The 24,616-nt window shown below is 38.0% G+C and overlaps 1 protein-coding gene across 3 annotated transcripts in view; it reads right to left on the bottom strand.

The window, feature by feature from the left end:
- WDR37 (WD repeat domain 37) overlaps nt 1-16,005 on the bottom strand; it is a 56,985-nt gene extending 40,980 nt beyond the window's left edge. Inside the window, exons 1-5 of one of the 3 annotated variants that reach the window (XM_034760057.1) lie at nt 15,911-16,005; nt 12,496-12,673; nt 6,675-6,771; nt 2,928-3,023; nt 2,701-2,765 (exon numbers count right to left, since the gene is read on the bottom strand). In XM_034760057.1, coding sequence (XP_034615948.1) covers nt 2,701-2,765; nt 2,928-3,023; nt 6,675-6,771; nt 12,496-12,633 — 396 coding nt within the window. In that variant the 5' untranslated portion in view covers nt 12,634-12,673; nt 15,911-16,005. Of the gene's footprint in view, nt 1-2,700; nt 2,766-2,927; nt 3,024-6,674; nt 6,772-11,346; nt 11,496-12,495; nt 12,674-15,613; nt 15,713-15,910 lie in introns of those variants that run through there. The other 2 variants (XM_034760056.1, XM_034760058.1) reach the window with 2 other exon arrangements.
- Nucleotides 16,006-24,616: the final 8,611 nt, after the last annotated feature.

The following is a 24,616-nucleotide window of genomic DNA, read 5'->3' as shown; positions in this document are numbered from 1 at the left end:
TTGGTGTGTGGCCACCACTGATGGTTGATTCACACCCAAGACCAAGTGATAAAAATCTTTTAAAGCCTGGGCAGTTTTTACTGTGCCACACTGAGGAGCTAAAACTCAGGAATAAGAATTCTGTACCAGATATTATCTTTACAGGAGAGATAAACCAAATCTGTTTTCCTTTGCTTTCTCCTACTTCAAACACAGGTGGTTTTATTTACTGGAATATTTTACTACTTCTTCCACCTTCAAGAACTACAGTGCAAATAGGAAGCAAAAGTTATTCAAATACCACTGAATCGATTAAAAAAGGACTTTACACAGGAGAAAACTTTCAAATATACCTTATGTAGATATTAATTTGGGATTTACCTATTAAAAATATGCCCTACCCCTTGCTATTTAAGATATTTTAGATAAAGTCTTCTTTCATAGAACTGCTCACTCTCACCTTCTTGATCTTGTATTGACGTCTTAATAGTAAACCAGTTACAAGTTATTTCCGTTTTGAAAGGCGAATGTCAAAATGGCATTTAACTACACTACAGCATCAAGTAGAAAGAAGACTGAAGAACCTGATCAGTGAAGCACAATACAGCAGTCTGACACTCAAAGTGGAAAATTGAGGCTCCATTCCCTGTGACTTAGCCATGCACTTGCTATCCTACAGCATTTTGGCAGATTTTCCTATGGAGTTTGAGTGCAAGAGAAGTTTTATTTTCTTAACCAGATATTATTATGTATATCTTTCTTGAACTTCTGTCTCTAAGCACATTATAGTTTCTTTGTTTTACAGAAGCCAAAGAGTGACTACCTTCCCACTCAAAAAAGTGACTGTTCAAAATGAGCATACTCCCACCAACTGCAGAGGTTAAACTCTGCAGAACGCAGTGGGAAGAGATGCTACCTGCTCTGCAGTCTTTTTTACTCTTCTGATTCATTGTTTTTTATCTACAAGTAAAAGCAGTAAATGAGTAACAATGAAGAATGTAAAGTCTTCTGACATGGCACAGTTGACAGATATGATACCCATGAAAAATTATGAGATTCTGCATGTTCCACCATTCGCCACTACTTAGCTGTACATGCATACTGGCACACTGGGAAGCAAAGCAGTTACCCATGAGTCTCCACCCCATATTTCCCAGCTTCCCACGTAGAAGTTGCGAGATCCACCTGCTTTGCCTAGGAAAGAATTTGAGTGCTACATTGCAAGCAATTAAGAGAAGATAAGTATTCAATACCTGCTTTACAAACAGTAATTTCTGCATATTCATCAAAATGAAAAATACTATTCTGTGACTACAAAATAGCTGTACAACTAATCTTATGTTGCCCATATTTTAACTAGCCTAGTTAAAGAATTTGCAATTTATGCATTACAAAAAATGGGGGTATATTCTCATCACATCAGTGCATGCACACTGATCCACGACAATAGGAACTATATAAAAGTCTTCAGAGAGTAAGTGAACAATCTTGTTAGGTTGAACTAAAGAATAAGAAAAAAAAAACAATATCCCATTCTTATCCTCTTTCCCCCCGTATATGAATTTTGTCTAAAGAAATCCATGCACATTAAATACAGACTTTAAAGTCAGCCCAGTGCATCATTATACTTTTTATTTATCTAGCTTATATACAAAATGTTAACTTTGAATCATCCAAAAAATTAGCAGTGTGTTAATTTTTAGCATTTACTTTCTTATACTAACGTTTTCCCAGCTTGTTGGCAGGCCTTTGCGATTGTCAGACCAATTCAAGGGTCTGACAGTATGCTTCAATGCTTCACCATACTGTATCCATGCTCCCACACTAACAAGTAGAGTAGTAAATGGTGCTGTAAAAACCTCCCACAATGCCTCTCTACTCCCACAGCAGCACATAATGCAGCTAATCATGGGAACAGTTCATGTATTTAATCTACAAGGTCAGGCACCATTTTTCATTGCAAACACCTCTGCTGCCCTTCCCCAGGAAGTTACCAATGAATGACCCTCACACCAAGCGAAAAAAGAGCAGTGTGTAGACACCTAGTGGTTTGGGAATGGGAGGGAGAAAAGACGGGTAGATAAAAACACACAAGATAGACAAACACAGAAAAATAAGACCAAAAATGGAGAGAAATGTCGAAGTCTGGACATAAATGGGAAGACTGTGGCAACTGTGCAGAGAGATAGTACAAGAAGGGGTGCCTATCTGCCAGTTGGAAAGGAGCATGATGGAGAGGTTGGGAACCTATCCATTATCATATACTTGAAGCTCAAGAATAGACAACCTGTTAGGACAAAGCTCAAAACCACACTACATAGACAATCAACCAGTTTAAACCAATTCAATTGCAAGGCCTTCGAAGGATAGTTTTAGAGGTCATTCCCAAAGAAGTCCTCAGAGTCAAAACTTATTTAATTTTGTATTTTCAACATGAAAATACAATAACTCTTTTGTAGTTTACATTGCCATAAAATCCCTTCCCCCATACTCCAATTTCTATTAGCCTTCTTAAAAATCGTATCTTACAGAAGTTTAGTACAGCACTTCTGTAGTGAGGGATAATTGCTGAATCCAAGATAGATACTATTCTTTACTAGGCATGTTTATTTAGAAATGGAACTATACTGCTTAACACACAATACATTATAATGTAAAAACAGCCACATTAGTCTCATAAGTACACATGAGCATTAAGGAGAGGTTTAGTTTGTCACATACCTTGCTGGTAGATGCCTTGTAAGTGGTCTTCAATTTCTGTGAAAGCTGACTGGTACTATGACTGGCTGTTGAGACAAATAAGTTCAAAGGAAAATATTTCGGGTAACAGGTTTGTTAACTTATTTGTGCAATGGTATTAATTCCCTTTAACGAAATTGTAAATTTTGTTAAGCTACGTAGGAAAAGCAAGCTACAGAAAACCTAATGTTTGTTAATATTTATCTTACCTTTTGTTTTCAGTTGTCCTTTGCTCAGTTCAGCTCCGTCAACTGTCTGTCCTTCAACTGCTAAGCGCTCATTAAGTGTATCGATCTCTCGACGTACTAAAAGTAGCAAAAAAAGTTAATATAAATACGCAATTAAAAGCACATAATTAAAATACTGTACTCTAAGGAATTTCGTGGTATTAAGTCATCTATTTTATGTTATGAGTCACAAAAGTAGTTTATTATCTTATAAAAGCAGTCTGCATGTTCTAAACAAAGACAAAATGTCATGCTGAACTTCCCAACCAAAGATAAACCTTGGCCCCGGTTCCAAGGAAACTTTGCCAAACAGTCTCATCACTTCTCATTACAGTTTGCTAGCAGATGTGACTGAACATTAACAGGACAATACCTGTAATGAATGTAGAACCCATGCATCAAACTAACTCCATTCAAAAAATGGAAATTCAGGAAGTGAATGGAAGTCTGTGGCCTCATAGCAGTTATTTCATCCACAATTAGCAAGTCATTTCTAGGTTCTATTAAGTTATAAAGCAGAGTTTTTCCTTCTGTATGCTATTCATTTGAAGTTAGTGCATTGCTGAAAATCAAAAAGATACAGTAGGGCAACAGCATATTGAAGCTAATAAGATTAAACAAGAACACTCATTACTCCTGGGAGAATTCTGAGCTACTGTGTATGCGCATAATTAATGAGCCATATTTTAAATTGTTTGCTCAAAAAAGCTTCTGCCAAAATGTTCCTGCAGTTCCACCTTTTGCCCATCATAGGGCACTGTGGTGCTAGAACACAGCAGCTCCCAGCCAGCTAGGGAAGAGAAAGAGCCTGCAGAGCCTTCTTCACAGGTCAGGAGACAGGGGCTATGGAGAGACAGACAGCATGGGGGTGCTGGTGTGGGGGGGGGTCAGACAGGGGCTCATAAGGGCTAGTGGGGGAGGACAGACTGGGACAGGGGCTGAATGGGAGTGGAGGTGCAGGTCCACAGGGTGATGGGGAAGGAGGTTCAGGGACACATAGGGACGAGGAAATGGCTGTGTGGGGGCAAAGAGACACATGGGGACAGGGGAGCAGGGCCATATGGGGATGGAAGATGTGGGTGTCTGACTGGGATGGAGAGTCATTTGGTGTGCAAGGACACTTGGGGACAGAATGGGAGAGGCTAGGTGTCAGCCAGGATCTGCATTGTTAGGGAGCTTCCCCCATCCCTCCCTGTCCCCACAAAAAACCTGTTCCATACTTTTCCCCACCCATACCAAACAACCCTCCAAGTTCACACCCAGGCTCCTTCCCAACAATTTACTTCCCTCTCCCTCAGCTCCTCCGTTACCCCTGACTCCCCCCAGCCTTTGCACTGCTTCATGGAGTGCAGGAAATACTGTTCTGTATTGTAGTTTAAATGAATTATTACTCAGAGTTCTGTATTAATATGCCTAGTAAGGAATTTGTCAAAAAACATTTCCTGAACCTTTGTTGTCTGTATTGTTACAAACATACTCACTGACAGGTATTTTGAAATAAATGACCAAAAATAATTGAAACTAGTGTGATTGTATTGTGTTATTTTGACAAATAAAATACGCAGAACTTTAAAATATTGTGCGCAGAATTTTTAATTTTTTGGCACAGAATTCTCCCAGCAGTAATGCATTTTATTCCTAGAAGTATCTTAATTAAGGTTAACTTATTTTTAAAAGAAGAATTCGATGTTTGTACTATACATTTAATGTGTTTCATTCAAGTGTTCCATAAACATTTACTGTAATACAAAAGTAGTTTTTGCATGTAAGCATAAAAAACTATGTTCACAACATGAATGAGAATCTCAACATCACCTCTGATACTGTGTGCATACAGTACTGCACAATGTACTTTTACCATTACTTCTCTAAACTACCCACACTCACCATTTGTACTATAAATTTTTTTTATAAGCAGGTAGCAGCATGGAGGAGGAAGCTGGTTGATTTGAATGTAGAGGGAGACAAAGCAGACCTGTTGGTTCAGTAAAATTGGCACAAGGAGCCCAGGGGGAAAGGGAGGAGGGACTGGCTGGACAAGGAGAGTAGGACTGGGAGCCAGTAGGTGGAAGAGGAGACATATCTAATAAGTAACTGGGGAGAGACTGATAGTGAGTGCAGGAGTGTGTGTATATGGGGGGGATGGGACGGACACTGAAATTAGACAGGGAGCTTTGGGATGGGGAACATGCATGGGACGTAATGGTAGGCCAGGGCGGGGACAGAGACCGGATGAAGAGCTGAGAGGGGAAACTGCGAATGGCTAGGCACAACGGCTGGAGATAAGGAGCTGGGAATGACTGGGCAAGGAGACTGGGATTGGGATGAGAAGCCTGAGGAGTGGAAAGTGGGACTAGCTAGATGAGTAGAATGGAATTGAGACACCGAGCCAGGGTGGGAAAGAGAGAACTGGAACAGGGACAGACTGGAGTGGAGGGAATGGGACAGAAGGGGTCATACTGTGGGGGAAAAGATGGGAGAGCACAGTCCCCTCCAGAGTCTGGAATGGAACCCAAGACAACCTGGTCTCATCATTCCTCTGTCGTCAGCAAATACCTGCAAAACCCACTGGCAACATGTCCCATATTCTCCTCTAGTGCTAATTCGCACAGAGGATGGCAATCTACTATTGCTACCAGTTACTCCTAATTACAAAGGTGTGTATGGGGGCTCTAAAGGTTCCAACCCTGCTAATGAATGATGTGGATGTCTACTAGATGCCAGAATTTTTTTTTACGGTTTGCTTTTTAAAAATACCAAGAAATTATACACACACTGTTCAAAGAACTTTAAGGCTGCAGAGTTGAACAATCAAAAGTAAGGAAATATCAGAATTAAGGCATGCTGTGCAACCTTAATTTGAGCCCTTGTGTATATGCATTATGATGCACTTAAATTATATGATCACATACTTTTTTTCAACAAGACCCTAGGCATTTCCCAAGTTTTGAGTGCTTGGCTTTGCAACAATGTTCTTTTAATGTTTTTTTGTGTATAATATACTAACTAATCAGGAAACCTCAGGTATTGCATAATGCTAATACACCTCTATCTCAATATAACACTGTCCTCGGGAGCCAAAAAATCTTACTGTGTTATAAGTGAAACCGTGTTATATTGAACTTGCTTTGATCCACTGGAGTGCGCAGCCCCGCCCCCACCAAGCACTGCTTCACCGCATTATATCCGAATTCGTGTTAAATCGGGTCGCATTATATCGAGGTAGCGGTGTATATGTATTGTGAATTCTCTTTACTAAAGTAGCCCATACTAACAAAAAATAATGGCCTGTAGACATACTAGAACTATAATCCTATCTCATCTCACAACCTAATCAGGGTTAGGCCCAATTAATACCTTGATTGGAGACCTCTAAGAACACCTATGTCATGCAGGAAGCTGTACTGCTGATATGGGAGATGGCAGGTTTCCCTTCTGAGTCAATACTGAAACAATTCCCCAGTATGGTGCTAAGGAGCACAACGCTGCCAGAGTTCTCTCTTTCAGGTAAGACACAACAGGAGTCCTAACTCCTTGGGGAAAGATCCCAAGGCACTTTTTCAGAAAAGGGGCCGACTCCAATTTAGGATTATGATTTTGGGCCATTTGAAACGTCCTAAATAAGGGTACATTACTTTCTAGCATACAGAGTATTTTATGATCACAATGAATCCTACTATAATCTAATTCCACATAGTTGTTTTCAAGTTATAAGAAAATCATACTCACATTCCAAATTTTCAATATAAAGGTTTTCAAACTCTCGCTCTATTTGCCCAAAAAGCTCCAAAAGTGTATTCCGAACAGATGAAGGAAGTTTAGTATCCTAGAGGGGAAAAATGTTAACACTGATACCAAGTTTTAAGTTTAGTTTTTAAAAAACTATCAGCAGTTAATTCTGTAAATATTGAAGTTATGATATAATATGAATGTTGCGTTGCTGAGGACCAAAGACATTAGTTTTAATAAAATCATTTCTGAACATTAGTTTGTTAGCAGAGCAGCAAGCTTGCAATGCAAAAACATCAGTCTATCATTTACATTATTTTTCTACTGTAGCATGCTTATATTTTCACTTAGTCTGATGCTGAAGAGTAAAACAAAATATGGTACTTCATTGTGGTGACCTGAGATTTTTAACTGGTATTTATAAAGCTATTCAAAACCTATGAAGTTTTATAACTTACACCACCATATATTTTAATTTCTTATTACATTTTTAAGCAGATACACGGGCAAAAGTAAAAACATTAAATTCTTCAAGTAATTCTAGCTGTAATAATTAAAAGCCTGAAACCCCAAGACTTCTTGGAATCACAAGTTCAACTGCTGTCAACTCACACCCTCCTGGCTGCATGAGATTTTTTTTTAATCTAAATTCCAAAGGAAAGTTTGCTTTTAACAAAACATTCTCCAGCAGTACTGGCACTCCAAATAATGCAGCATTATGAAAACTGGAAAACTGGAAATTAAATTGAAGAGAAGGGAGTTTATTTTCTTTGTCCAAGATAAACTTTCAAGTTGAACTGAAAGAAAGGGAATAGGAATAGAGCCAATCTAGCATGTAATGTTTCTGCACCAGCCCAAACACAGTGTAGCTGAAAACTGGACTCCATTTTCCTCTCGTCTACAAGATTTGATATCACCATCCTCCAAATTACTCAAGTTTTCAACTTGTGATTCTATTCAGGTCTCTCCCTACACACAGGCTGTAAGCAAGTCACATCTGATTTCCTGACATCTCAAAATCTCAGTCATCCACACCTCCATGGCGAAAATTCTTGCTTCCTACACTGACTACTACAGCCCCTCTTGCTCTGCTCAAGTTTATGCAAAATGCCATAGCTAAACACCACTCCCTCTCATGTCTTCTACTAGTCTCCTTTCAGCTTCAACATCAAAATTTCCTCATTCTCAGCTTCAAGATTTTGCACAGCTATCCCCCGCCTACCACGTCTCTGCTCATTTCTTCCTACTCCACCTCATTACCGTGTAAGTGGCACTGAAACCTAAGTGTAGCTTCCCAGACCTAACTTAAAGGGGAGGAGATGTTTACGCTTTCAGAAAGAGCTTTTTCACCTAGTAATCTGGAGTCTTCAGTTAATCAGGTTTCAACAAACAACTCAAAAGTATAAACAATTTGACTAAACCTCCCCTTGGAAAAGGGAAACTACAGCACCAATTTCAATCTCTTAAATCAATCTCAGCAGTTCTCTCATTCTCCAGTACAGAGGAAAACTGGAATTTGAAATGTAAAACACAAGCAGGAAAACTCTTGGGCTGTATTTTACACATATGTAATAATGGCTTAATTTTCATGCTCTTTTGCTGTAAAGGATAAATATCAAACTTGCCGGGTTAAATGAATTTCTAATTTTCTGCTAGAGGGCAATTTATACCAAGATGCTGCTTGTTTTTTCCTGGGTAAATGGTTTTATAAATTAAAAGTGTGCATGTTATATTATATAGTTTAAGGTGTTTCCAGTTTATGAAGTAGTCATACCTTGGAAGTACAAAAAATGAATTAAAAAAGTTGAAGAGTTTATTAGCTTAAGATGTGATTATTACCTAGAACAGGAAGCACTTTCCAATTGTACTAAAAGTATCAAATTAAATATATATAAAACAAAATGGGTTGCCAAATTAAAAAAAAAAAAAAAAAAAAAAAAAAACATTCTTTTTGAACAGTTAACTATTCTGGTCACCCATCATCCATCTCCATCTCCTCTCTCTTTTCATCTCATTATTTCTAATAATCTCCTTCCCTCCCTACAGATCATCAAGGCTCTTCTCTCCATAGTAAATGCAACATTTCTTTACGCTGTATTCAGAACTGAATTCAAATAGATGAGCTGGGATACTCCCCTGTATACACAAATATGACAGTTATTCAAGAGAGGAAGGGTGTTCTTGTGGTAAAAGCACTGGACAGGGACTTAAATGATCTAGGTTCAATTCTAAGCTCTGCCACAGAATTCCTGTATTGACCTTGGGCAAATCTCTTGTTGTTTCATTGGCCCATCTGCAACATGGGGATACAGAGTACTTTTCTCCCACTCTACGTGTTATGTATTTAGATAGTAATGTCTTTGGGACAAGCAATTTTCTCACACTCTGTTTGAGCAGTGGGATTTCTGTATGCTGTTCATAATACAAATAAATTCTGCTACCAAGCCCTTTGGCTGCCTTATTGAGAGGATGGTGAATAAAACAGAAGAAAGTAGGTAATGAATCAAAAGGATTTAGCTTCTTTAAAAGATATCATTTCACTTTCATCAGTTTTACAGGACATTTTTTGTTTTAATCTTCTCTCATACATGCTGGAATCTCTTTAGATGCAGTGAAGCTGAAGCAACTGCCTGTTGAAGACAAACTACTTAGAACTGCTAAATACAAAGTGTACTAGAGAAGGAGGATTATGAATAGCCAGAACAGAGTGAAAAACAGCTATACACCATGATTATGCAAATCAGTGACCTAGACTCAAATATACAGTTTTGCAATTCATTATGTCTCTAACTGTAAAACATCCTTGCACTATGGCTGAGACATTTCTCTTTCCTTTCTTCTGTTGTTGATATTACACAATAACTGAAGGTGAGCTATTAATTGTGTGTTACATTTTCAGTTTGACAGCTGTATGTTTTATTTTAGAGAAGTTTTCACTAAAGTGAGAATTATTACACTCACAAGATATAAAGAAGCAAATTTAGTAATTCCTGTGGGTGTTTTAAGCAGATGGGAAATAATTTGCATAGCTCAAAACTCTGAGCCCTTAAACCACAATCGCCTGCCTAGGTGTTCCAATTGCCAGTAAAAAGTAAGCAAACTTAAGTTTCTCCAAAGATAGATTTATCAGACACGCCAAATGGTGATGTCTCTGGAAAAATGGGAACTAACAGGACATGTTATAAATAGGATAAAGACCACCAAGTGACAGCATCTCTTAAATCCACATAATCCTATGTTAATGCAATGTTAAGGCTGAAAACTGAAAATAATCTAACATTAACTCACCTACTGGTCCACGCTATGCACACCTGGATGAGCTTAGGTTAAGATATGCAATACATGCAACATATCCACAATTACATCGAGAATATTAACTAACTTCCAGACTCACGTTTCAATTTGCAAACTTCAGAATGGGATTCATCACAAAACTTTTTATAAAAAGAAAAGTGAAGAGGCAAAATCCAAATTTTTAATCATTTAAATTTCAAACCTCTGCTTCTATTTCCTAGTTTAAGCAGCTACAAAGAGCACACTGAGCAGACTGTATCAGGTAAAAGGAAAACAGAACCAGGCAACAAAAGCAAGTGAGTGTAGTCCCAACTTCTGTTGTGAAGCGGACAATAAAATAGGAGCACTGTAAAATTTAGGTCAGAACCTATCAACCAACAGGGAAAAGGGCACTACCAACAGGCTGCACTGTCAGTTGCTTCAAAGGCTGTTAAGGAGAAAGCCTTTCATCTGAATGCTTAGGCTGAGGATAAAAGGCTTCTCCAGAGGCAACAACAGCTTACTTCACCTAGTGGGGAAGTGCACGCAACCAAGAAGTGAAGTCACTACAGTCAGCAATCACTGAAGACAGAGCAAGTAATACTGGAGAAACACCACAGAAAGGAAAATCTAGGTTAGAAATTTGGGGGGTTGGTGGGGAGAGGAGAATAAATTTCAGCAATGGAACAAGTTACCATATATTTTAATAAAATAATAAAATTTCATCTAATCAGGATACCAAGGGGATTGACTAGATGACCCAATATACATGCCACCTTTAATCAACCTCTAGCCTCAAAAACTAATTTGGTTTTGTACAAACAAAAAAACCCAACAATTTAATGTCCCAGCACAATCTATGACAAGACAGGACTGGGGATAGACAAGAACAACTGTTAAAGAAAGGAGACAAATCAAATGTGGTCTACAAACTTGTACTGAAACAAAAGATGTGAATTTAAATTAATTTAGTTACCTTTAGTGCAAGTTAGCTAAAAATGACTTGAACCACTTTTACTCTGAAATACAAGTTTCCACACACAGACTTGATGTGAAATAATCTGTTTTATGAAACAGATTTAATTAAAGGTGTGTATGTAGACCAGCTATTAGACAGTATCACACACACGTGCTTGTCAGCAGAGTTTAGCAAGTTTACCAGGAGCCTACAACTAAAGAAAGAGCCTTAGTACAGGTCAGAAAATCCTTAACGTAGGGTTAAAATGTAATGTAGATGCTCAAGCCCAGGGTTCCCTGATACAGGTCAGCTAACTCAAGTTCCACTAACCCTATGCTTACATTGTTGTGTAGGCATACCCTTAGCTTAACAGCCTGCTAACTGTTTGTATTCTTTGATATTAAACAAAACTACCCATCTTTAATTTTTTTTAATATTTACCATATAAAAGTAAAAATGTCAGCAGCTCTTAACCTCTCAAGCTTTGCCCTTGTTGTCCTGGTTGCTTTTAGACCAATGCCTCGAGTAATCCAAAATAATCCAATGTGCCCTTTCTGCTAGGCCAGTATCTCAGCTGTCCCTTATCACTGCTTGTTTACGTCAGGAAGGAAGATAAGAAAATAGTCTCAAAAAGGACATTACCTACTCAGTACTTCAGAAAATGAGACACACAAAAATGGATGTTTTATATAATGAGCTGAAAAAATACAGACTAACTATAAAGTTAAACACAGTACAGGTTTCTTTATAAGTTACAAACTAACCCAAAACTTAGAAAAAGCTCGTTACCAACTCTAAATGAGTAATCAAGCCCATAATGTTACAAGGATTTTTGCTTCTGTCTAGCAAAATGAAGCAATATACCTTTGTCTCCTCAGAGAGTGTAACTTTTCAGAGAGCCTCACACAGTTAGACCTATTTTTCCTTTGAAGATTTGTGACTACAAAGAAGTTCAGACTTCTTTTTCTGATATCTTGTTTTTAATATTTCAGTCATCTCTCCTGGACAATCCAATTAGAAGTTTGATATTCTTTGCCAAGTCCATATTGCCCAGTACATGAAGTTAATGGCAGTTTGGAACTTACTTGCATTATGTTCTTCCCACCTCATTTCCTTACAAACTCTACATTTGTATTGCAAGTGTGTTACTAAAGCATTCAAAATCACTTCAAGTTAAAATGGAGTCAAGTTTGTATCTGTTATCAGAGCTCTGGGCAGGTAAATGAAGGTTACACAAGAATCCTGGATTTGCCATTCCCTGCCCTAAAGGAAGTGCACAATGATCTCATTTATACTTGAGCATGATTTGTACACACAGTTTTTAACATGGCTTGACTGTTAAAACCAGTTTCCCAATAAATGTGGCTAGGCTATGTACTTAGGGGCATTTATTTTATGGCAGGGTATTACAGCATAATTTGTAAAGTTTTTCCATTAACATCGTCCACTTAAAGTTCCAGTTTAACTAGATATTCTTCATGAGTTAAGTCTGTACTTATTTTTCTGTACACAAAGAAATAAGACAGTCCCATTATTTATTTGTAAAGAGTTTTAAGAAATTAGTTCTTGAATATCAATCTGTTAGTTTACCTGCCCTTCCAACATCTCTCTTTGCAATCCCGTCCTTTCTTGCTCAGAACTGTTGGTTCTTCGTATAGAAAGACTGTGTGATTTGCGCTTCTGCTTTGCTTGCCGAGCAGTTGCACAACTTCCACTTTCTGTGGGCATTACTTCAAGGAAATAACTTCACTGAGGCGCCTATGATAAACTAAGGACAAGTATTAAGCATTACAATTTGCTCTACATAAACAGGCCACAATAAAAAGTATTTATTGGAATGGAAACATTTAGGTCTATTGAATTCTAGTTTTGTTTTAGATTTCATTAAGCCCTTCCAGAAGGGACTGATTTCTATTAAAGTTACAGCTGTAATTTAAGTAACTAATTTTTAAAAGTTTAAATATATGCATCTGAATAATTAGAAGTAGGGAATGGAATCACATTACACTGCACTTTTTCATTCATTACTAACCCTCCGCAAAATGAAAACAATAATTTCACTATCTTGTCATTACTAACCACTTTCCAAATTAAAATCTAGAGATAGCTCCAAAATGCTTCCAGGAAACAGCCAATATTCATATTGTATTTCACTGAAACACATGCAAAGTTAAAACCCAGCTGGAAAATGAAAGTACAGGGACTTGATAATTGAGGGACACTGTCAGGTTACAAATATATAAAACCACTGTTTGTTAGTCTACACAATTCCATTAGCGTGCTTGCTTTTTACCTCTAATGCTAGTAATTTAAAATAAGGTTGAAAAATTTGAAAATCTAGTTTTTCCAACATTCACTCAGCTTATATAGAGAAACTAGCCTTGTCAATTTCACATTTGTTTATAGTCAATTTCATTTAATTTCTATAAATATTAGGTTTCGTAAGGCTGTTTAAACAAAAGCCAAGTTATATACCTGACAGTATCTCTTCAGCTAAATTTACTATGCATGACCCACGGTGTTTCTCAATTTAAGAAAATCAAATTATTTATTGCATAAACTATTGGAGAATATATACTTTGTTGTCAAAAATTTAGTTTAATTTTGAAAAAAAAACCAGGAATTATAACAGTTGTTTTAAAACTGGTTTCAGTATCAGTTTCAAAACATTTAATTTCATGCAATCTCAGTTTTACTATAAAGCAATTCAAATATCTTAAGTTCTCACTGATTTAAAACTTTGTTGATAATGTAACATTGAGGTAACTGAAAACATTATTCATTCTCCAGCCTTAATGATTTGTGAAAAAGTAATCACAACCCAAAGAATAGCTGCAGTAGTCTGCAGAGCAAAAGGAGAGCAGAGTTGGCACAGCTATTAAGGCTGAGCTATTAACTGAACTTCCTAAAGAAGTTAATCAGAAGAAAAATTAAATCAAGTCCATTGCCATCTCCAGTTTAAAGATCTGCCAAAATACTAAAGCGTGAGCAAGCTAGGAATGAGCACCGTCACACTCTTTACAAGATTACATGTTAACTCATTTGGTTTTCAGCATTTTTAAATCCTGCATTATCAGATATTCAGCCAATGACAAAAGTAACTTACTGAAAAGTATTATGGGCTAAGTAGTCAATGTCCTTCAATTTGCTCTGATTTTTTTATATGTGTATATATATATTAAAAAAAAACAGTGTAAAAAGCGGGCTGTAGTTAAAAAAAAAATCTGATGGACTCCAACTGTTAGTTAAGGCTTGAATGCGCTCTCTCTCTCTCACACACACACACACACACACTCACACTCTTCTTACTTAAAATACAAAAATTTTTTTTTTTAGACGTTTTGGGCCCCTTGATGCATCATCTCAGTTCTAGGAGTCCCACTAAATTGTCTTCCAGTACCAAACCCACAATGAATCTAAAATAAAACTCAGGCTACAACAGGATCTTGGCATCACTAAAATGCTTCCACTAAGTCTCTCTGTGTACTTCATATTGCCGCCTCACTCTCTTTTGTCTGTAGTTTATTAGAAGAAACTAGTCACAACCAGGTTCACAAAATCATTGGGATGCATGGAGGAAGGAGACAACTGTATTTTTGTGTAGGATATTTCTCATTTCACCCAAGTTTCCTTTTTTATTTATCACATAAAAGGAAACTTAGTTACATATAAAAATAGGATTGATGTTAAGATACACCCAACAATTTATTTTCATCAGTTTTAAATGTTTCACTTCAAGTCATTGTCCTTGATCAACAAGGATGCCTAGATAGTAGCACTGAGGTTACACTATTCCCTTCAATGTGCACCCCCTTGGCTTATTAATTTTCATCTGCCATTGTGTTGCCAGGGTATTTCACTTTGATAGGTCTTTACAGACTGCTTCACAACAGTCCTTTCTAGACTTCTTTCCCCCAATAGTTTTCACATTGAAAAAAACAGACTAATAACTTGACACAGTCAACTGGGAGAAAAAAATCATTTCTCTGAAAAATGTGTACCTACTGTTATACCTAATATTACAATAACTGAAAGATTAGAGGAAAATATTTCTCTATTTCAGTTTATTTTGTCCACTTGATAGCATTTTAACACTTTCACTGACGATCAGTTGCACACTCTCTTTCTCATGCTCCAGCACAACCACAAGACTCATGCACTACTCTGGAGACAGTTCACATGCACACTCTTCCCCAGCCCTTGCATGAAGGTGTTTACTAGTACAGCAGCAGCAAAGCTGACATTGAAGAGGCAGCAGGCAAGCATGTGCATAGAGAGGGAGGGAAGGGGAAATAGAAGAGACCGGCGTAAGTACATTCAGAGTTGTTGCTCCCGTGCCCACCATAAAAACCTTGAGTAAAGAAGCAAAGCACAACAACAAAAACCCCGATAATTAAGGATTTTTTTTAAATTTAAATAGTATGTGTTGGTTTAAGATGTTTAAACAATTGACTGTTTGAATTAGCTAAGTTGACAGTATCCCTTTAAATGTTTTAAATATGAAAACATTTTCAAAGTTGTAAAAATGATTTTTTAGTCAAAAAGGTAAATGTGTGATCACAATATAAACTATATTTTCTTTGGTGTAGGCTTCACAAAAAAGATCTTTGGCAATATGATCCTACAGCATAAAACAATAAAGGTGCTCATTACTGGCAGTTACCTGGATGCCCCCTATTAAGTAATGCTTTCAAACAATTAAAGTTACCTGTCCAGAGTATCAGTGTCATGTTACATATCCTATGAAAACCATATTAAATATTGATTAGTAAAACAGCACATAAACCGAAGTCTTTCACATCTTTAGCTTGAACTCTTTAGTAACTAAAACATGCCAGACTTTAAAAAAAAAAAAAAAAAACAACAACCACACGTCAATACTAAGCACCATATTTGACCCAAACAAGGAGAAAGACTTAAAATTGTCATGTTATATAGTTAGTCTGATTAGTCAAGTATATTGGCTTTTTTTTCCTGCTGATCAAGGATTTGAAAACAGCCATACCCATCTCTCCTCTGCTGATAGAGCTACCTGGCTGAAAAGCCAGCATGGGTCAATGATCCACTTGCCTCCTGAACCCTGATCCCAAAACAAATGGAACTTCTCAAAGCTAATTCTTAGTGTAAAAGGGGGGCAGCTGATCGAGAATAAACAATCTGTTGAAAACAGCAGCGGGATCTAATAATGCAATATTGTTTCAAATGCAGCTAGAATGCTGTTTGAGTGCTAATACACATGTATTATAAAATCAGCACAATAATTATCTATACTCATTCTGTCGAAAAGCTTGGGACAGTTCAAGTGTTATAATAAATGCCTGGATAATATTTTCTCCCATAGTGATTAGTCAAAGCCTTGACATAATAAAGATGTGCATCAAACTTATTTGCTACCAATCAGCACAAGTAGGGACAAATGATGTACTCTAGAGAACAGCCTATGTTGTGAATAATCACCTATTCTTACAATGCCATATTATTCATATATTTCAATTATCCTTTTTGATATGACTAATAAATATTTTAAAATGTGAGGAAGTAAAGCACTATTCCCTACCTTTCTGTACTGAAAATTACCATATATTGACTCAATTATAGTATTTTGTTAGAGTTGGAATAGATTCGTGTAACAAATTACTGTTGTGCTTTATTGGACTATGATGATGAGGCAGCAATCACTAATTCAAATGAAGGTGCAAACTAAAATTAGACTTTCATTCTTTTCAGAAAGTAACTCACTGCAACAATCAACCTACTCTGCTTGCATTTTTCTTCTCTGTTGTTCATTTTTCAGGAGTTGAACAAGTTGTGTAATGAAAGGAAAGAATGCAAAGGGCAAGCTTGTTGCTGCAAGCCAGAGAGGAAATCCGTTGTAGGAAGTGTCAGAGTGCAGATGGAATGACTAAAGCACTGCATCTCCTTTTTTGTTAATTCAAAACAACGTAAGAGTTGAGGAAAAAACGGGGAGGAGGTCAGGGAGAATGTTAAGAGTTTGCAGCAAGATCTCTTTTACCTAAGAACCAAGTTCATTTTCCTCATTCCCTGCTCAATTTTGTTAATTCTGTCTATTTTGATATTGAATACTTTAGAGGAAAATTTTCAAAAGCAAATAAGGAACTTAATAGTCCCATTACCTTTTGCTCCTATATCCCTTAAGTACTTTTGAATATTTCCCTATCAAACTTTAAGTTTCAGAATAATAACTAGCTATTTTAGTGTGCAGTGCATAATAAAGTAGATCTGAAAGTTCCTTATTACTGTTGAACAGGAGGATAATTGCTAAAATAAAGTCCCATGAAATATGTTGATGTCAAACACTTAAGTCATTGTTTTCCCACAGGTCATGTTTGAAAATAAGAGTGATTAATTACTTTTGGCAAGCCTTTCATTATATGTGACGGATTTTGAAATTAACAAAAGTTTTTAATTTAATTCCTAGCTTATGCAGCTATGTTCTCAGTGTCCATATAGCTCTAGGAATTAGAAGGAACAAAATGCTTCCATTTTGAGGTACTCTGTGAACACTATTTTCAGGGACACTGAGCACTCACAGCTCCCATGAATTCAGTGGGAGTTCCAAGCATGCAGCAGATTTGAAAGTCAGGCCAACTGGCTTTTTAGGATAAAAGAATAGTTGTTTCTTCTAAATAAATACAAATTTAAACATTATGCCATATCAGATATTATAGTAGCAAAGCTAAAGCTAAGGATAATCATTGTAAGGGTGATCAAATATTTAATCTACTTGACACTTATTACAAGACTAATTTAGTTTCAACATACATTGTAGCATATTATAATTTAGAAAACAAAATTATAGACTGCAACGCAGGCAATGACAATTTCAACATTACATACACAATCCATACATTTAATTATGGCATAACTAACATTGCAGTTTTCTTTAAAACCCTGACAGTGATAGTGTAAACTCTCAGTAGCTATTGTGACAACATATTTACTTGCTATATCAACCTACTACATTTTTTCAGCGTTCGGTTACTTTTAGAAGGGTCATAAAGGAGAAAGGAACCTCTCCAGGGATGGTAACTGTGAACTTCCCATTAGGCCAGCTGACAAATGACTCTGTTATAAATTTTATAAATGCCATGGCTTGAAAAGTTAACTAGGCAGCTTCTAGCCAGAGGACTCAGCCAACTAGACAAAGGCCAATGTGAAAGACAGGAAGAGAACCCACCCGTGAAGTGCAAGTGCAGTGTACTGGTGAAAAGCCCAGACCCCATTCCCATGTGCTGAACAGGTAGTAAATACTGCCCCAGACCCATCTCAGGGCTCCAACTTTCATTAGCCTATCTGAAATAGGAAGCATATATTTATCATCCAATAACAATTATGTGGATCTCATCATCATAGTATCCAAGTGCTTCATAATTATATGGAAGGCAAGGACTTATTATCCCTATTTCACAGATAGAGAACTGACACAAACGGTAGATTAAATTATTTGCCCAAGGTCTCACACACAGCAAGTCTATGACTGCGCTAGGAATTGAACGTAGGTCTCCTGAGATTCAGTCTAATGCTCTACCTGACATGATACCGACTCAGTGCCTCCCACTGTAAAGCAAAGTGACACCATCCTTTTAAATGTATGAATTTATTCTCTCTCAAGGGATTATTTTTCACCTGGAATAGCAATAAAGAAGTGTTGAAGGCTTTTTTTTTTCTTAAATATGGCCTCACAGTGCAATATCTAGCCTCTGACAACAGCTAGACCTAGAAAATGTAAAATTTTGATATACTGAAGGTGGACAAATCTCTAAATCTACCCAGTAGACAAATTCATAGCACATCTTTATTGCTTCAATTTAACTGACAGAATATAGGGCTTTGGCGCTGTGCTCCGGCTCCGCTCCAGCAAAAACCTGCTGCTCCGCGCTCCAGAGCCCTGGAAATAAAGCTCACCTCTCTAGGTACAACACTGGCTATCCAACAGCACACTAGTTCATATTAATGACATTTTCACAGTGACCTCATAGCTTTATCCAAGAGTTTTGAAGGAACAACATTTCTTCAGTGAATCGTTACCTGATATTCCAGTAAGATATGTTTAAGTGGCCTCTATGCTATTTCAACAGATTTTAATTTCTTAGAAAGATACAAACTACCTCCCTCCAAACAATTCTGGATGTCTCAAATTCATGCATCACAATGCAAATCTAACAGTAGGGTGCAGTCTTCTTGTAAATCAAACGGAAAAGGGCTTCTTTTTTTTATGGCTACAGCTATTTGATCATCAAGCAGCAATGAGGAATCCAGGTGACTACAAAGGCTATGAGTATTTTAAGAGTTATTATTCTTATTGGATAGAACTTAGGCATCTCATTCATGGGCCAGGACCTCACTGTGTTAAGTACTGGATAAATAGTACACCTCTAACCCAATATAACACGACCCGATATAACACGAATTCGGATATAATGCAGTAAAGCAGTGCTCCGGAGGGGCAGGGCTGCACACGCCGGTGGGTTAAAGCAAGTTCGATATAACATGGTTTCACCTATAATGCGGTAACATTTTTTGGCTCCCGAGGACAGTGTTATATCGAGGCAGAGGTGTATCTGGGTGTTGAAAACCCTCAGTAGCTAAATTGCTATTATGCTATTAAGATTTATTTTTTTTAAATAGACTAATCTCTAACAGCAATAAACCTCTTATGTACATTACTTGGCTATTGGATTACTGTGCTTTATTGGTTAAAGAGTTAACAAAAAACACATAGCAAGGACTCTCCAAGGGTTAATACTTCTCAGTAAACTCACTCAAGTACTAGCAAGAATAATCCAACATTTATACAACACCTTGTCTCAAAGCATTTGTAAGTGCTCTAACATATCCACTATGCATCACAAAAACTCAAACATTATTCAAATGGCACACACAAAGACTTCAATGCCCAATCCTCCCAACTTCAAACATTAAGTGAAACCCTAAAACTGGTCAAACATAACCCAGAGAACATCCAAACTGAGCTCTGCTCTTTAAATTATGAAAAGACTGTAGACTCAACACCACATAATGTAGCATCTGTCAATGAATCAGGAATAGACAACAATGACCAATGGTTCCTGGAAGAACCCCTAACATACTGTGAGTCTCTCCTGACAAATGCTTGAGAAGATGGCCTAGTGGATAGAGCACCTTACTGGGGCTACTCCCAGCTCTGCCATTGACTTGCTGGGAGACCTTGAACAAGTCAATATACCTCTCTGTGCCTCATTTTCCCATCTGACACTTACCTCCTTTACAAAGCACTTTGAGATCTACCGATGAACAGAATATTTCTATATTATTACAACAATCCTAGGATTCTGTCATTTTTACACTTTGGCAAGCTATGCAAGTATTACCATGTGAATAAAAAGAAGAACAGGAGTACTTGTGGCACCTTAGAGACTAACAAATTTATTAGAGCATAAGCTTTCATGGACAAGTGGGCTGTAGTCCACGAAAGCTTATGCTCTAATAAATTTGTTAGTCTCTAAGGTGCCACAAGTACTCCTGTTCTTCTTTTTATTCACATGGTAATACTTGCATAGCTTGCCAAAGTGTAAAAATGACAGAATCCTAGGATTGTTGTAATAATATAGAAATATTCTGTTCATCGGTAGATCTCAAAGTGCTTTGTAAAGGAGGTAAGTGTCAGATGGGAAAATGAGGCACAGAGAGGTATATTGACTTGTTCAAGGTCTCCCAGCAAGTCAATNGTATCAGGGGGTAGCCGTGTTAGTCTGTATCTACAAAAACAACAAAGAGTCTGGTGGCACCTTAAAGACTAACAGATTTATTTGGGCATAAGCTTTCGTGAGTAAAAACCTCACTTCTTCGGATGCATCCGAAGAAGTGAGGTTTTTACTCACGAAAGCTTATGCCCAAATAAATCTGTTAGTCTTTAAGGTGCCACCAGACTCTTTGTTGTTTTTGTAGATACAGACTAACACGGCTACCCCCTGATACATGAAAATGAGACTACATCATACATAATGTTTTAACAGTTTAAGTACTGCCTAAATATATTTAAACGTGTTTTTTTAATTATTAGGTTTTGTAACAATACGTTAAAAAAAAATCACAGTGTAGCGCCCAACACAGGTGATACCAGCAGCCTGGGCAAACGCTGCATTAACTGAGACTAGGGATCAGGCATTTAGGGTAAAATGCAGTATAGACTTTGCCCAGGCTGAATCCCCACTCTGACACACATGTGACTGGCATGTGTTGAGATCTGGCAACTCGGATCTTAGGCTGTGTCCTGGAGTTAGGTTGCAAAGAACTTCCTTTTGGACCCCAGTTTATATAGTTAAATTTGAGTCCTGCTTAGCTATACCTTAACTAATCATTTTAAACTAAGTACAAAACAGTGTTTTTCACCAATCTTAGCCCATTACAAAACAATTTTTAACCCATTCAGACCACACCACCTTAATTAATTTTAATCGTGCAAAATTAGTTATGCAACAGACAGAAACAATCAAATAATCAGAAACCACACAGATAAACAATAGAGAAGTAGGGACCATAAAAGAAAAAACAATAAAGTATATATTTCACAATGTTGGCGTCACTAGGCATAGCTACCAGGTAACTCGGAGGGGTGGAAGGCCATAAGTGCCAATGAAACCTCCCTGCTCTGGGTCTAAGTGAGCCACAGTAACTCCATCTTGTGAACTTTAACCTACCTACATGCTAACCAGCCTAAAAGCAGAATATGTAACAGTCAGCTTTTCTAGCAGACAGCTGCAGTTTCACTCACACTAGCAAATGTAGTGATAAGAGTGGGGAAGACTGCGTATGCATGGACCTACAAGGCCAAAGATAAGCATGCGGACGAGAACTTTTCTCACATGCCACAATGTACTGCCTGCTGTAAACGTTGTCGGGAAGGGAGGGGTAAGGAAAAACAGAACAAAGGCTTGCACACAAACAGCTTGGAATATAAAATGGGAAACCTGCTTGTATTTGCTGCGCTTGATTTGAGACATGCTGGTCTCCTAGTGCCTATTCAGAGCTCTTGAATAAATTTGGTTTGCTTCTCCACCCTGGTGTGTCTATTGGTGCGGCGCACACCGGGCAACGAACCCTGTTGCCCCCCTCGGGCCCTCTGGGCCGGCAACAACAATCACAACTGTTGATAAGTGATTCCTTGCCAGACAGAATGCTATTAAATAAAGTTTTCCTTATACATCTTAAGATCTGTTTCTTTTTCTGGTGATGGTGGACACTATTAGGAGGGGCACCTTCTTAATAGCCCAATAGTGCATTGTTTTGATGCAATTTAGATTTCTGCTTCTTAACTCATGACTGCTGCTGTCCTAATGTGGCTTCTGCTTACTAAAGAAAACAGCCTCAGACCTTACAGGGTAAATGGGGATACAGCCTTTCAAGAAGATATGAGGAAAAATGGAGACTGCATAGACAACAAGATCCCCAGGAAAGGGAGCATGCAAAGTGAAGCATGAATAGAATCCCATCACTTCATTTTTCAGTTTGACTCCTGACTCTCTTACCCTACTCCAATTACCCCAGTCACCACCATACTATAATTATCCCTGTGATGCTGGCAGACCAGGTGCCAGCTCAGGCCGAAGCCCCAGTTCAATTCACTTTTGTATTAGCATAGATCAAAGAAATTGTTAAATGTATAAGAGTGCATTTGTGTTTAAACTTCATGAAAACTAAGTGAAGTTGCTTGCATTGTTTTCACTTACCTGTATCCTATTATAATGTAATAGCAAACATTTACATTGTGAATACCCCTTTAACTAAATAACCCATCAAACAAGAAAGAAGCCTTGTGAAATGCAACTGAAGAACTGTAACAGAAAAGTGCTAATTTCAAAACAAGTGGTCATTGTGTGTGATGATTGGAGGTCAAAGACTCAAAATGCGTTCCTCACACTCCGTCATCAAAGGAAAAGCCCACGTGGGTAGTGAAACAGCTGTTTTCTGTGAGAAGAAGCTATAAGTATGGGTTCAAGGAAAGATCCTGCATCTCTGGACTGTTTGGATTCTAAGAAGGCAGAACAGCTAAACAAGAAGATGGAAATCTCCGGAATTATTCTGGGTGGCCCTGAGAGACTTTTGGAAAACTAGCAGATTACTACATCTCTGCAACCATTGAGAATTATAGACTGTCACTCACCTGTGCATATATTTTACCTATTTTAACCTCAATAACTCTCACTTCTTAGCTAATAAACCTTTAGTTAGTTTACTATAGAATTGGCTACCAGCATTGTCTTTGGTATAAGATCTAGAGTACCAATTGATCTGGGGTAAGTGACTGTTCTCTTGGAACTGGGAGCAACCTGATATGATGTGATTTTTGGTATAAGTGACCTCTTATCACAAAGTCCAGTTTGTCTGGGTGGTAAGAGTCTGGGGAGTCTAAGGGGACTGTCTCTGACTCGGTGGTAAGATTGGTATAGTGATCCAGGAGTTCACATTTGTTAGTGGTTTGGGAAATTTAATTATAGACCACACCACCAGTTTGGGGTGTCTGTCTGACCTGTTTTCTGACAGTCTGCCTTGAGGTTGGCACTCTCAGTTGTGAGCCACTCCATACACCGTGATAACCCCTTCACCCCAAATATTTCCACCTGCATAATGATTGATCCAGGAATTAAAAAGCAGACCACAAGATTCCATATTTGGTGGAGGCTTTGGAGACATGTGGTGCATCCCTCCCCCTCTGAGTCAATACTCTTAGTCCTGTGGCAGGGGCCTAGAGAGTGTTCTATCTCTCCTATGGAACTATAGCAACAGGACGATGCAGGATTTGTAAATGGAAGCAGAATCAGGCCCTATAGCAATAAGAGGAGGACAAAGGATGTAACAACCATCCCTGTGGTACTTGGGGACCTGGGAGCCAGAGAGGGGATATCCTGTAGAAGCTGCTAGGGAGCAGAACTGCAGCTATTACTGCTTCTCAGCCTCAGCCACCAGGTGGCAAAGCAGACACTCCCTCCTTTCCCTTTTCCCGAATGGCCACATCTAACACTGCGGAGTAGCTTGGCTTTGGACTTAGGAAACTAAGAAGAGGATCTGGAGGGAGAGCTGCATCTCCTGGGCTCCAGTTCTTAAAACCTGCTAAAGGAAGAAGGCAAAGCCCCCTCTGTTCAGTGTTCAAGCATTGGAAGAGAGAGGGCCAAGACAATGCAACTTTCAGGCTTTATTCCTTCTTCCGCATGTACAGTCCTTTCTCGTCAAGCACTTCCTCAAACTAGTGTTCTCTAGGTTCCTACACATAAGCATATTATCAGACTACAGCTTCTCAACAAGGGGTACTCTCTATTGTAACATCCCCTTTACCACATTTGAGATAGCAAAATTAAACAAATACCATAACCTCCTTAAATAGTTAATAGTCTGTTGCTTTCCCTTAAAATCTATCTCATCATACAATTTAACATTAGTGGGGGGGTTTCTTTTGATTAACTCTTAACTTGCTTGGCAACTAAGATATTTTCCTCTGGATTTGGGAGGTTTGTTCTTTCACACCTTAGTATCATACAAGGTCTTGTCTACATCTTACAGGTGGTTGAATATTAGAAACAGTGCGAGTCTTGTGATGATAAAAGACTGCCTTGCATTTGGTTCTTTGGGTGGTGTGGTGTTTTGAGAGTCTGTCAGTTGCTTGTTAGCCTGTATTCCCTTCCGTGTCCTGCTGATCAAGTGTCAGCAGAGTGCA

Source organism: Trachemys scripta, chromosome 2, assembly GCF_013100865.1.
Source record: "Trachemys scripta elegans isolate TJP31775 chromosome 2, CAS_Tse_1.0, whole genome shotgun sequence".
NCBI classification, from domain to species: Eukaryota; Metazoa; Chordata; order Testudines; family Emydidae; genus Trachemys; species Trachemys scripta.
The sequence above is the reverse complement of the archived record's forward strand: the minus strand, read 5'-3'. Positions and strand labels throughout refer to the sequence as shown.